At 35.5% G+C, this 12,541-nt stretch overlaps 1 protein-coding gene across 1 annotated transcript in view; it reads right to left on the bottom strand.

Annotated features, from left to right (window-relative positions):
* Positions 1-12,541, bottom strand: part of OPHN1 (oligophrenin 1) — a 564,403-nt gene that overhangs the window by 225,995 nt on the left and 325,867 nt on the right. The window contains exons 13-15 of the mRNA XM_042974015.1: positions 12,305-12,338; positions 11,728-11,790; positions 10,020-10,094 (exon numbers count right to left, since the gene is read on the bottom strand). Coding sequence (XP_042829949.1) covers positions 10,020-10,094; positions 11,728-11,790; positions 12,305-12,338 — 172 coding nt within the window. The remainder of the gene's footprint in view (positions 1-10,019; positions 10,095-11,727; positions 11,791-12,304; positions 12,339-12,541) is intronic.

The raw sequence follows: 12,541 nt of genomic DNA on the forward strand, positions 1-12,541 counted from the left end.
CTAAACCTTTGACATCTTCTCAAAATCAAATTCTAAATGGAGTTTTTTTGACCTCAAACTAACTTTGATATTTCTCAAAGGGTCCTTGGAAAATCTCAAAGGATTTGTCTCTCACCTTGTATAAGAGAAATGTTAAACTAATTAGGCTTATTTGGTATGTTAAATTATATGTGGAATATTGTTAAATAAATGATGATAAACCTTCTTAGGGTATATTGTATGGATGCATGTTATTGATATAACTGATCTAGAAATCATGTGAAATTCTTAAAAATCTGATACATCTTGGTATAATGTCATCAGTCTTCATTGTAGTAATTATCATATAATGTTATATGTTACAGAAATAACCAAATTTCCTTGACAATTCTATTATAATGAACTATCATCAGATTGTTAACCATGGGCATTTGTAAGTCTTTTGCCATTTACAGACATTTATTCTGATGCTTTTGCAAAAGCACTTCATCTTCAGAAAGATTCATGGAAAGAACTCTGACAATTACTGTAGAATACAGACTTCTGATAACTTTAACATAATAAAACTGAACTGTGCAAGAATGTCCAGAACAAATGGAAAAGCAGGATACAAGCAGAACAACAATAACATGAGGATGGATGAACTGATGAGGATGATTATAATTTTTAAAAACTTTTTCTTTGAAACATTGCTGATTATTCCTTAATGTTGTTTTATCCAGATTTAAGGAAAACGTTTTCTCTTTTCTCTTAAGCTACCTATGACTTACAGTAATTTTGTAGAGTATCACTTTTTAAGCAGAATTTAAACATTTACTTTTTCTCTCTACCTGATTTCTCCAGAATTTGGAAACTTAATGAATTTTCTTATTTTCAAGGCAATATAGTTATTTAAGTAATTTCAATAAGAATCTGTTCTCCTCCTGGGACTCCTGGGTGGTTCAGTTGGTTAAGCAACCTACTCTTGGTTTTAGCTCAGATCATGGTCTCACCGTTCATGACTTCCAGGCCTGCATCAGGCTCTGTGCTGACAGCTGACAGTGCAGAGACTGCTTGGGATTCTCTATCCCCCTCTTTCTCTGCCCCTCCCATGCTCTCTCTCTCTCTCTCAATATAAATAAACTTAGAAACAAGGATCTGTTCTCTTCAGACACAACTGGAAGACATTGGTTATGTTACCAATGCTTTGACTAGAATGTTATATTTGAGAATATGCATAGAACCAAATATGAACAGACAGCTTTAAGAAACTAAGGTTGACTTTATGCAATCAATAAAGCCCTTGGGAAAAACCAGCCTGGGACCTTGTTTACAGGATTCTTGCCAGTCTAACAAGGTGAGTAAATAAGGTCACTTCCTGACAGGCCCAGGGACCTCAGGATCTCCTGGGGAGTTCATGAAGAAAGGAATCCATCCAAATCTAAAGGTATTCCAGAAGTCTGATGGTGAGTGTTTGGCTTGGTTTCTTAGTCTGGAGAGGGTTTTAAAAGTCCAATCTAAGATTCTTTATGAAAAGTTCCAGCATAGCAGATTTAAAAAGAGCCTATACAGTCAATCACTATTCTTGCTGTACTTATGTAAATAACCAGGACAGTGGAATGAGACTAAATTTATTTTGCAAACAAATTAGTCTTACTAGGATTATCTTTGATAGAAATGAGGGTGATTGTAGAGAAAAAGAAGGTTTCTGCAGAAAATTATGACAAAAGTCTGTAAATGTCAACTTATAGCCCTGCTCATTGCCATTGATATTTTGTTATGTAATTCTACACTGGACTGGATTCTAAATTCTGCTAGTTTCCTCAATTATCCAGGCTACAAGCTACAATTTTCCAAACATTTATAACTTCCTCCAACTTTTCTAATTTGGAATCATTTAGAATAAAGAGTGCTCTTGAACCTCCTTGGAAGGGACTATACCAGGTCCTCCTCACTACCCAGACAGAAATAAAACTTCAGGAACCTGAACTTTAGGTCCAAAACTCCCAATTAAAAAAAAAAATCTCCAGACTCTTGGAGCTGCATACCAGCTGCAGATATAAAATTAATACTGACTAGGGAGGTTCCCCCACAGAATCAGATTGCATCCTGAGGTAAACAGCTGTCCCAAGTTGCAGATCGAGATCTTCATCTCCAACAGTAAGCTTTTATTCCTTTTGCTTTTCACTTCTTATTTTTCGTCTCTGTTAATGCACAGGAAGGTAATGCTCCTTAACTCTGGTGACTATACCTGAATCTACTGCTCAAACAATAGCTGCCAAACAAAAATCCCTAGATTCTATGGCCAAAATTGCTTTTAATATCCCTTGATTATCTTTTAGCTGTGCAAAGAGGTGTTTTTGCTATGGCCAATACCAAATGCTGCAACTGGACTGACACTTCTGGGGAAGTTGAGATTCAGCTACAAAAGATTACTGAACAAGTTAGTTGGATTAAGAGATCAGCTTCTTCAATGGGGTCTTTCTTTGACTTATTTGATTCTGATGGGTTTGGGTCTTGGGAACCATGGCTCTGATGTACACTCCAGACCTTGGGAATTATCTTGCTTCTAATAATCATAGTAGTTTCCCTGTACACGTGTATTCTCTCAAAAGCTTTAAGTGCATGCTCACATCTGCTAATCACCAGGAAAATTACCTACCTAAGATCAGAATGTCAGAAAAGGAGTGAAGAGAATGACCAACTTAAAGCATGTGAACCTGATGTGACCTGTGAATACCAGATAGATTCAGCAAAAAACAAAACAAAACAAAACAAAACAAAACTGTGAGCACTCCAATGCAGTAGCTGGGAATAGCACTAATGCCTTAAATTTTTATCACATCCCTCAGTTAGGCTGAAAGTCTATTCAAAGGGGGGGGGGGGGCTTGTTTAAGAAAATAAGACAACAGGCCAAAAATGAAGTCACTTGTGTTAATCACCACATTCTCCAAACTGAAACTTAATTATTATTTTGGCTTTCCCAGTAATGGAATCTTAAACAAGTCCATCAGGAATCACCTGATTAGCATTAGTTAGGTTATATGCCTGACAGACCCCTGTCATCCCCTAAAGGAAGGTAACCTTGCAATAAGCAAACTACTTTTACCCAATATAACTTCCTGTTGTTGCTCTCATCTGCCTATAAAAGTGTTTGATTTTGTACAGAGCCTTTCATCTCTTTTCAATCTGCTAGATTGAATGATGACCAATTCAAATTGATTTTTGCTCAAATTAGCTCTAAAAATTTTTAGTATGCCTCAGTTTATATTTTAGCAGTAGGTGTACTGACCATGGAATGTAATATTGTAAGTGCAAGTACAGACTGATTAATCTGTGAAATCAATTTAGAATGTATACTCACACAACAATGGGACACACTGAGTATTTTTATTCTACAAATTTTGCTGATTTCTAATTTTTAATTTATTTGAAAAAGTATGTGGAACTCTGCTAAATGTAACTGACAATTAATTACTTGTACCACTATTAAAGGTACATGAAAATACATGAATATGGAACTATAGTTGGATTTTGCTGTGGCCAGTACTGTGTCATAAGCTTTGTGTCTTTTAAGGTTATCATTATAGCATTCATTCATTCCACAAATATTTCCTCTATCAGCCATTGTGCAGGATACTAGATTCCTAGAGATCCAAGCATTTGGTTAAAAAAATACAGATAGAAAAATACTAGAGCATGTACTAGCTACCTGAGAATTCTGTAAATTCAGTTTTCCCAGATGACAGCTAGGTTTGATCCAGAGAAAACTAGTCTCTCACTTCTGATTGACTTGTTACTTGTAACTGAAAGGGTCTCCAATATGAGCTAATGGGAGAAATTTTATGAAAGTAAACTGATAGTCAAAGTATATCAGAATTGAAGGCAAGGAATATGTGAAGAATGAGACACACACACAAAAAAAAGATAAAGCGAGGTAAACAGCAGCCATAAACACTAATGTCTATCATACAGTAGACATTCAATAAACACTGGATGAACCAATGCAAGAAATGGGGTGAACTGTAATACTGGTCTAAAATGAGAAAGGGGTTCATAAATCTAGATAGGAGGAGGCAGAAGACAAGCAAAAAGAGTGGGAAGAAAATGAAAAGCAGTGGAGTTCAGATAGAGGAAACAAAGTATATACTCCACATCAGAAAAAAGAATACTTTTACATTACCTCAAAGTTAATATATTCTTCTTATGTGCTTCATATAAATAGTACAAAAGACTTTGGTTCAAGAAGCAGTCTGTTTTTTCAAAAGGGAATTCAAAATATTCAAAAGGGAATACTGTGATTTCTCTTTTCCAATTGCCTGTAATGCTTTATGTGCTAGTGATGCCAAAACAAATATATTTGGAGCTTGATGTTAAATAGATGCAATATGCCAACCCTACCAGTTTTCATGATATGTGAGCAAAATTGTATTGCTATGTATGATTTGAGGGAACCATTTCAGGCCTCTTGAAGCCTGTAACAAAATCAGTAGGATACTGAGAATGGCATATTTTTTTAGCTTATTATATATTAGGTAAAAGAACATAGTGATACTATACACAGAATTCTAAACAGTTAATAGTTATATTGCACAGAATTCTAAACAGTTAATCTGAGTTCAATAATTTTTCAGAGACTAAATATTCTGGGCCATGCTATAAACCCTTTTATATATATAAAAAAGTGTCCTTTGGTTTACAAAATAGGATGTAAATGGCTAGGAATAAGACAATGTGAATTTTTAAAAGTCAAGAATATAAAGAGATAAATACAAGCAAATATTGAGGCACTAATGATGTAATATGTAATGCAAAAATTCCATACTTGACATTACTAGATGTTGTAGCACTCTAAAATACTAACAGGGTTGGTTTGTCATGGCTACATGGTTATGGAAGGTAAGCTATGCATCAAAGACAAAAAATACATGCTTTATCCAAACTGCAGCTTTCCACACTCAATTTGTTTTCTGACTCTGCGAAAATTTTGCTTACCAGATAGTTCACTATAATTCACAAAAGAAAGAATAGCAGGTTTGCAGACAGATAAAAGCAATTAAGTTTAATTTTGGACATGTAAAATACACATATCTTTGGAACATCTACATACGGAGAGAGTCTGAATCAATTCCAGTTCTGATTCCTTCAGCCCTTGGAGCCTTATTACCTCAGGCATGATGAGTTTTGTTCATTTATCAAAGTGTGCTATACAGATATGATCATTCCAATGTGTCATGACGTAAATATGTTTGGGAAGCACAGGTCCAGTGAGAACTGAATAAATGACTTTAGAACTCATGAGATGATGTCTAGACTAGAGATTTTTGGGTGCTGCAAGCACAGAGGTGCTAGTAAACCCACACAGAAGGATTTCAACTCCAGGCCATGATGGAGTAACTGGTACTAGACTTGCTTTTCTACTTTAACAATTAGAACCCTTGACATAATATTAGAAAGAGTTGTTTGTAGTCATTTAGCTATGAAGCATGGGAGTATGACTCTCAAAAAAAGGGGAAACAAAGTCCTACCATTACCACAGGTTGCTACCTGAATGCACTTTCTGAAGGATAGCACAGCGAATGAGAACTCAAGCTGACATAGAAGTCTTATTAAGTAGAAGAGACAAAGTTTAGAGTTCAGAGAGACTTGGGCAGAAAGAATTTGCATGGCAGTGTACCAGAAAAGAGGGAGCTATATAAAGGAAGAATATTAAAAGAAAAAGAAAGAAAAAGAAAAACACCTTATTCTATGGGCCCTATGGATACTATCATTGAATACTGAGCCATGAATGGCCAAGATACAAATCTTCATAGATTTTATCAGGGAATTTAAACTGAACAATCAATAAGAATGAAGAGACAAAAGAAGTCAGGCCTTAGTAGTACACCTAACCTAGCCAGTAAAAGATACTTTATATTTGTACTAACAAGCTTAAAAAGAAGCCCCTAATGAACCAAGCTGATCTACAAATAACTACCTATAAAAGAAAATTCAGTAGTCTTTAAAAGAAGTCAACAAAATCAGGACATGCAAAACCCATAATTTTATAATTTAATCAAAATTACTAGATATAGTCATAAGAGGAAAGTACATAGCAATAGAGGTCTACCTGAAGAAGCAAATTAAATGTCAAATAAACAGCCTAAATTTACACTTAAAGGAGCTAGAAAAAGAACAAATGAAACCTCAGCCCAGCAGAAGAAGGGAAATAATAAAGAGAAGAAATAAATTATAGAGAAACAACAACAACAACAACAACAAACAATAGAACAGATCAATGAAATAGATCTTTTAAAAAATTAATGAAATTGATAAACCCCAACCAGACTTATTAAAAACCAAAAGACAAAAGACCCAAATAAATAAAATCACAAAAGATAAAGGAGAAATAACAACCAACACCAAAGAAGAACAAACAATTATATGAGAATACTGTGAAAAACTATATGCTAACAAATTGGACAACCTGGAAGAAATGGATAAATTCCTAGAAACTTACAAACTACCAAAACTGAAACAGGAAGAAAAAGAAAACTTGAACAGACCAATAAACACAAAAAAATAGAATCAGTAATCAAACGTCTCCCAACAAACAAAAGTCCAGGGCCAAATGGCTTCACAGGTGAATTCTCCAAACATGCAAAGAAGAATTAATAACTGTTCTTCTCAAACTGTTCCAAAAAACAGAAGTGGAAGGGAAACTTCCAAATTCATTCTTGAGGCCAGCATTACCTTGATACCAAAACAAGATAAAGACTCCACTAAAAAAAGAGAACTACAGGCCAATATCCCTGATGAACATGGATGCAAAAATTCTCAATAAAATACCATCAAGCCGAATTCAACAGTATATTAAAAGAATCATTCACCATGACCAAGTGCGATTTATTTATACCACATTAATAAAATAAAGGATAAGAAACATATGATCCTTTGAAAAGATGCAGAAAACGCATTTGACAAAGTACAATATTCATTCATGATAAAAACTCTCAAATAAGGAGGATTAGAGGGAACACTACTCAACATAAGAAAGGCCAGCCATGTAGGAAAAACCCACAGCTAATATCATCCTGAATGGGGCAAAACTGAGACCTTTTCCTCTACAGTCAGGAACAAGAAAGGGATGTCCACTCTCACCACTGTTATTTAACATAGTACTGGAAGTCTCAGCCATACCAGTCAGACAACAAAAAGAAATAAAAGACCCAGATTGCAAGGAAGAAGTCAAACTTTCACTATTCGCAGATCACATGATATTCTATGTAGAAAACCTGAAATACTGTACCAAAAACTTGCTAGAACTGATACACGAATTCAGTAAAATCACAGGATATAAAATCAACATTCAGAAATCTGTTCCATTTCTATACACCAACAGTGAAGCAGCAGAAAGAGAAATCAAAGAATCAATCTTATTTACAACTGCATCCCAAACCACAAGATATCTAGGAATAAATCCAACCAAAGAGGTAAAAGATCTGTACTCTGAAAACTATAAAATACTGATGACAAAAATTAAAGATTACACAGAGAAATATTTTGTGCTCATGGATTGGAATAATAAATATTTTGAAAATGTCTATACTCCCCAAAGCAATGTACACATTTAATGCAATCCCTATCAAAATACCACTAGCACTTCTCACAAAGCTAGAACAAACAATCCTAAAACTTCTATGGAACCACAAACACCTGGAATAGCCATAGCAACCTTGAAAAAGAAAACCAAAGCTAGAGGCATCAGAATTCTGGACTTCAAGTTATATTGTAAAGCTGTTGTGATCAAGACAGTATGGTACTGGCACAAAAAAAACAGACACATCAATCAACAGGACAGAATAGAAACCCCAGAAATAAATCCACAACTATATGGTAAATTAATCTTTGACAAAGCAGGAAAGACTATCCAATGGAAAAAGGACAATCTCTTCACAAATGGTATTACGAAAATCGGTAATCTACATTCAAAAGAATAAGACTAGACCACTTTCTTACACCATACATAAAAATAAGTTCAAAATGGATGAAAGGCCTAAAAAAAACAAACCCATAAAAATACTGGAGAACACACCTAGAGAACAACTTTGACGTCAGCTGTAGCAACTTCTTACTAGAATGTCTGTTGAAGCAAGGGAAACAAAAGCAAAAATAAACTACAGGGACTTCATGAAAATGAAAAGCTTCTGCACCATGAAGGAAATAATCAACCAAACTAAAAGGTAACCTAGGGAATCAGAGAAAATATTTGCAAATGACATATTGGATAAAGGGTTAAAGAACTTATAAAACTCAACACCCAAAAAACAAATAATCCAGTTAAAAATGGGCAGAAGATATGAACATTTTTCTTATTTCTTTAATTTTAAAACGTTTATTTATTTTTGAGAGAAAGAATGCAAGAGGGGAAGGGACAGAGAAAGAGGGAGACGCAAAATCTGAAGCAGTCTCCAGGCTCTCAGCTGTTAGCAACAGAGCCTAACATGGGGCTCGAACCCATTTACCGGGAGATCATGACTTGAGCCGAAGTCAGTCGCTCAACTGACTGAGCCACCCAGGCACCCAGAACAGACATTTTTCTAAAGAAGACATCCAGAGAGCTAACAGAAACTTGAAAATATGTTCAACATCACTCATCATCAGGGAAATACAAATCAAAACTACAATGAGATATCACATCACATTAGTCAGAATGGCTAAAATTAACAACACAAGAAACAACAAGTGTTGGCAAGGATGTGGAGAAAGGGGAACTCTCTTGCTCTGTTGGTGGTGATGCAAACTGGTGCAGCCACCATGGAAAACAGTATGGAGGTTCCTCAAAGAGATACAGGTAGAAATATACTATGACCCAGCAATTGCACTATTAGGTGCTTATCCAAAAAATATGAAAATACTAACACAAAGGGATACATGCACCCTGATGCTTATACCACCATTATGAACAATGGCCAAATTATGGAAACAGCCCAAATGTCCACTGACTGATGAATGGATAAAGAAAAGGTGGCACACGCGCACGCGCACACGCACACACACACACACACACACACAGACACACACACACAGGAATATTACTCAGCCTTAAAAAGGAATGAAATCTTGCCATTTGCAACTATGTGGATGGAGCTAGGGAGTATTATGCTAAGCAAAGTAAGTCAGTCAGAGAAAGACAAATACCATATGTTGTCACTCATATGTGCAATTTAAGAAACCAAACATATGAGCATAGGGGGAAAACCAGAGAGGCAAACCAAGAAACAGATTCTTAACTATAGAAAACAAAGTAATGGTTTTTAGAAGGGAGGTGCGTGGGGGGACAGGTGAAATAGGTGATGGGATTAATGAGTACACTTGTGATTAATGAGTATACTTGTGTATGGAAGTGTTGAATCACTATATTATGCACGTGAAACTAATATTACACTGTATGTTAACTGGAATTTTGAAAGTTAAAAAAAATTACTAGACATACAAAATTGAAAAAAATGTGACACATAACCAGGTTAATATTTATTCATTAGGAAAACAGGTAGAAGAAGTAAAGGGGGACAGAGATGGAATGCTTGAAAATACCCAAACAAGATTGAGAAGATGGGAAGAATAAAAAGGAGCTGACAAGAGTCACTTGAAAGGTTTCATAGAAGATTTTAGAAAAATCAAAAGATGTTGAGTCACAGAAGTCACATAGGGAGAAAGCTACAAAAAGGAGGGAGTGGTCAACAAGGAGATCAAGCAAGATAGAAACTGAAAATTGTCCCCTAGATTTCACAGATGATACCTTCTAAGCCTGGTGAAAATATTTTCAGTGGAGAGGCTGGGGTAGAAGCCAGATTGCAAAGGCTTTGATGAGTGAGTATGATGTGGAGAAGAGATGCTAGTTGTTTCTTCAAGGCAAGATTGTCTCTGACACAGGGTTGGCAAATATGTGTACATTTCTCCTTTGAAAATATTTTTTAAAACATTCTACAACCATTGCTAAAGCAATGTCTCATTTCTTTTATAGTCACATTTCTTTCAATACACAATTTCCAATGAGAATAATGAAATTAATTTGTTACCAAAAAAGGCATTCAGCAGCTTCTGAACCTGGATATTGCTGCCCACAGTACGGTACAATCCTTCTGTCTTGATCCCTAGGGAAAAGAAAATCAGGTCAGTTTTGTTTATACAGCTAGAGCTTTCATTTCCCTCTAGGTAGAAAAAGTAGGTACTTTCACCCTGGCATCAATTCAAACAAGAAAGGGTCTCCTACTCTCTCCTAGCTTTCTAGCCCTCCCCTGCAATAGGGGGCCAGTTTTGAAGCAGCTCTCCAAATTATTCTCTCCATACTTTCATTTGGATTATACGGAGGTTTCATTAGTGTGAACAGAAGAGAATATACACTCTAGTAAATAGAAAAATATGGTTAGGTTGATAGCAGCAGATGGCTGAGAATAGTGCTGCCATCTTGGAAAGGAGCTAGAGTTTAACTGATAAAGGAGGAAATATCAATCATCAAGCTGCCCATGAGCAGCAATATAAAGGAAGAAAGGCCTGAACTATGGCAAATGTGAAACAAAAGGCTATTTTGTGTATGGGGAAAGATTAAAGCAACATTTCAAGGAAAAAAAGAGGCTTGGCTCATATACTACATGCCCACATTCTAAATATTCCCAGAGAGAATCTAGAGAGTATCATGAACATGGAAAAACACAGATTCCACATTTGTCTGAGTTAAGCTTTGCACCCCATCAATTTTTTTAAATTTATTTATTGAAATTCAAGTTAGTTAACATAGAGTATAGTATTGGTTTCAGGAATAGAACCTAGTGATTCACCACTTAACATATAACACTCAGTGCTCATCCCAACAAATGCCCTCCTTAATACCCATCACCCATTTAGCCAGAAATTTTTAAACCAATATGTATTATGGCAGAAATTGAACTCTTATTTATTTGTGATGGAACCATCATAACACTACTTGAGGAGTGCCCATTAGTAGTTCAGAATACTTTAAAAGCCATTTGAAGCTCTTTGCCTTGTTTCTGAAATACAAGAAGCTGTACATATTTAATAGATATAACTTGGTGAGTTTGGAGATAAATGAAACCATCACCATAATCTATGCATAAACATATCTATCACCTTTAAAAGTTTTCTGCTGTCCTCTTTTTTCTTTAGTATTTTTTCCAATAAAAACTCAATACAAAATCTACCGTCTTAGCACATTTAAGTCTGCAATACAGTATTATTTTTTTAATGTTTATTTATTTTTGAGACAGAGAAAGACAGAGCATGAATGGGGGAGGGTCAGAGAGAGAGGGAGACACAGAATCTGAAGCAGGCTCCAGGCTCTGAGCTGTCAGCACAGAGCCCGACGCGGGGCTCGAACTCACGGACCGTGAAATCGTGACCTGAGCCGAAGTCGGATGCTTAACTGACTGAGCCACCCAGGCGCCCCTGCAATACAGTATTATTAACTATAGCTTTATGCTGTACAGCAGATCTCTTGTATAACTTAGAACTGTGTACCATTTGATTAATTAAGCTATTTCTCTTTAAAAGGAAAAAAACCACAAATTATTCCAATATGCTTGGATACCACTGGTTTGGAACTTGCTGGAATTTTACAAATTTGTGTCTAGTGTTCAAGGTATATAGTCTTCATTCCTAAAATGAGTCCTGAACAATAAATGACATCATTGCTACTTTCAAGAAATTGACCCAGGATAAATTCAGAGTGACCAGATTCAAACACTGCCAATACTCTGGTTCAAATCTTACCTTTTGTCTCAATGACATTGATGCACTTTCTAACAAACTTGAACCCTATGTCATTCAGCTCCACTGTTTCAAATAAAGGAAAACAAAGTTAGATCCACTATAACAAGCTTTACCTACCAAGTATTTATTGATCATGTTAGGAGACTGCAGTTAGAGAATAAGGGGTATGGTTTTTCATCTCCAATACTCTTAAATGGAAAGGTCTTTGTATTCAGGGGGAACTTAGAGTTTTTACTCTTATTACACAAAATGCTTTAATTATCCCTTTGCATTATGTTTGTTTTAGGTAGTAGCAACATCAAACGTGAAATGGTGGGCTAGAAATGCACATAATTTCTATCATGTGTTTAGAACAAGAAAGAGATAATGTTCTTCTCTATATTAATATTACTGCCCACAACATAAGCCAAGATAAAGTGACTTCCTTATTTCAATAAGTAGACATATTTAAAAAAAATAGGTCTGAATTCTACTCCACACAGTTGCATCCATAAACACACTTGAATCAATATTACATATCACAGATGATAGGAAAACTGGCAGTTTGTAATGTCAATAGATTGTAAATTTGACTCACTTTCTTCCTGTTTTGTTATGGGGCTGTGGTAGATCTACAAAAGAAGAGAAAGAGCCATGTCTATTGTGAATCACTATAGGTAAGTACAGCAAATAATACTAACTCTCTTTCCCCAGAAAGTCCATCAAAACCATTAGTGACTCTAAGGCTTTAATGGAAAAGTGGGCTAAACAGAATCATCTTTGACTAGGTCCCTAGAAAACAACTGATTTAACAAATCTGAAGACTAAACTAGAT

The sequence above is a fragment of the Panthera tigris genome, chromosome X, assembly GCF_018350195.1.
Source record: "Panthera tigris isolate Pti1 chromosome X, P.tigris_Pti1_mat1.1, whole genome shotgun sequence".
Taxonomy (NCBI): Eukaryota; Metazoa; Chordata; class Mammalia; order Carnivora; family Felidae; genus Panthera; species Panthera tigris.